The sequence below is a fragment of the Sinocyclocheilus rhinocerous genome, unplaced genomic scaffold (assembly GCF_001515625.1).
Source record: "Sinocyclocheilus rhinocerous isolate Xijiao unplaced genomic scaffold, SAMN03320098_v1.1 scaffold7065, whole genome shotgun sequence".
Taxonomy (NCBI): Eukaryota; Metazoa; Chordata; class Actinopteri; order Cypriniformes; family Cyprinidae; genus Sinocyclocheilus; species Sinocyclocheilus rhinocerous.
Window position 1 is genome coordinate 7768 of NW_015633523.1, and position 1947 is coordinate 9714.

General features: G+C 40.5%; 1 protein-coding gene across 1 annotated transcript in view; it reads left to right on the forward strand.

Moving 5' to 3' along the window:
• Nucleotides 1-1573: 1573 nt before the first annotated feature.
• The window catches only part of LOC107744068 (COP9 signalosome complex subunit 6), a 3154-nt gene continuing 2780 nt past the window's right edge, over nt 1574-1947 (forward strand). The window contains exons 1-2 of the mRNA XM_016557539.1: nt 1574-1721; nt 1805-1897. Of these exons, the coding sequence (XP_016413025.1) occupies nt 1613-1721; nt 1805-1897 (202 nt within the window). The 5' untranslated portion in view covers nt 1574-1612. The remainder of the gene's footprint in view (nt 1722-1804; nt 1898-1947) is intronic.

A 1947-nucleotide genomic window follows, 5' to 3' on the forward strand; every position in this document is an offset into this window, starting at 1 on the left:
CTAGAGTGAGCTGAGGCCGGGCTAGAGTGAGCTGAGGCCGGGCTAGAGTGAGCTGAGGCCTAGAGTGAGCTGAGGCCGGGATAGAGTTATGCAAATCTTCCCACATAGTGAGGTAGATATGTGGGGGCGTGTTAGAACGAGGCGTTTTAGGTAGGTGTGGCTGACTCTGAACTTTTATAAAGAATATCTCTTTGGATTTGAGACTTTAGTCTTTGCAACTTTCAAATCGCATCATATGACCCCTTTAAATAAACATTGTTGCAGTAGAGTGTTTTTTGTCTTAATGTTCTCTTTAAATGTCATCATTCAAAGTGTTTCTGTCGTCTTTCATTCAGTTACATGATAGCTGGATGCTTTTGTCCATATTAGTGATTTCCTGGGGCGTTGTGACCTCTGTCTTCTGTGATGCATATGTGGATTTTCTTTCTCTTCAGTATGAATGAAACACACATTACATGTGTTCATAGCACTAAATTATGGCCAATCCATAAAAATAAAACTTCTCTCAAAAGAAATTTGAAGTAGACATATGATAATCCATGTATACAGAAGTGTACTGGAGTTTTAAAGAAGTTTTTATTTAAGTAGCATTTAAAAATAGCAAAAAATAACTAAACCGTAAACTGTGGTTAAAAAGCCGAGGTATTTATTGAACTGTGGGTTAACTGTACTGTTTACTCTAAAATACTGTTTAACAGGAATATCCCAAACTGAGTGCAGACAAAAGGTTGGCAGGTCTTCACTTGCAGTGATCTTGATCATGGCGTGTAGACTTGAGCTCCAGGTCTAATGTTTCTGAAGTTCATGTACAGTATAATGTGTAATGTTTCGTCCGCATCTCTAGAACCAAACTCTGTTTTGTGACATGACAAATACAAATAAAAGGCTGGTGGCTTTGCGATACTAATACATAAAGGTCGTCTCTCAAAACATGAGGAAAATCAAGCAGCTTTATCTAGAGCACTTGAGCTGGACTGACACTAACAGATCATCAACATAAAGAACAGACTGAAGCAGTGTTTCATTCATGGCTCAGTTTAGAGATTTCTGTCTGCTCTGCTCCAGATCATCTCTTCTTTCAGTCTAGTGCACAGAAAACATCCGAAACACACATCTAAGTGTTTATTTTATTGCACTTTATCTATTTGCTTCTGTAGATTTCAATCTTTAAAGAGAAATCTAAAATCTTTCACTCCTAAAACATGGTGCAAATGTGTTTGTTTTCCGTCTGTTGACAGTGTTTTCTGATTTATGGAGCGATGAAAAGAGAAATCTAGAATCCTCTCTGAAAAAACCTTCAACTCTAATATAAGAACAAAATCAGACCAGAATGAACCTGACTTTATCCAGTTATCAGATTTATGTGCTGGAACTGAATGCAAATCTGTGCATGTTTAATTAGATAATACCTCATTTGCAGATTCAAACATAATATTTCAGAAAGCGTGTGATAGAGTTGATGTGAAGATCTGAGCTCTGATGTGTTTCAGTCTCGGACAGAGACACTCGCTCAAAGATTGATCTCACATCGTTCACATGAAGTCTGTGTTTGAACCCGTCTTTAGTTTGGAGGTCAGAGGTCGTAACCTTTTGTCCTCTTTGCTAGGCGACTATGCTGTTTGCTGAGCTGCCATATACACTAGCGACAGAAGAAGCAGAGCGCATCGGAGTCGATCACGTCGCACGGATGACAGCCATCGGGACAGGAGAGAACTCCACCGGCACACACACACACACACACACTACAGGTGCTGGTCTGTGTGTGTGTGTGTGTGATTAAACCGTGTTTGTGTGTTTCTGTCAGTGGCGGAGCATCTGATCGCTCAGCACAGCGCTATAAAGATGCTGCACAGTCGCGTGAAGGTCATTCTGGAGTACGTCAAAGCAGTGCAGGCAGGTGAGTTATACACACACACACTCTCTCTCTCTCTCTCTCTCTCTCTCACT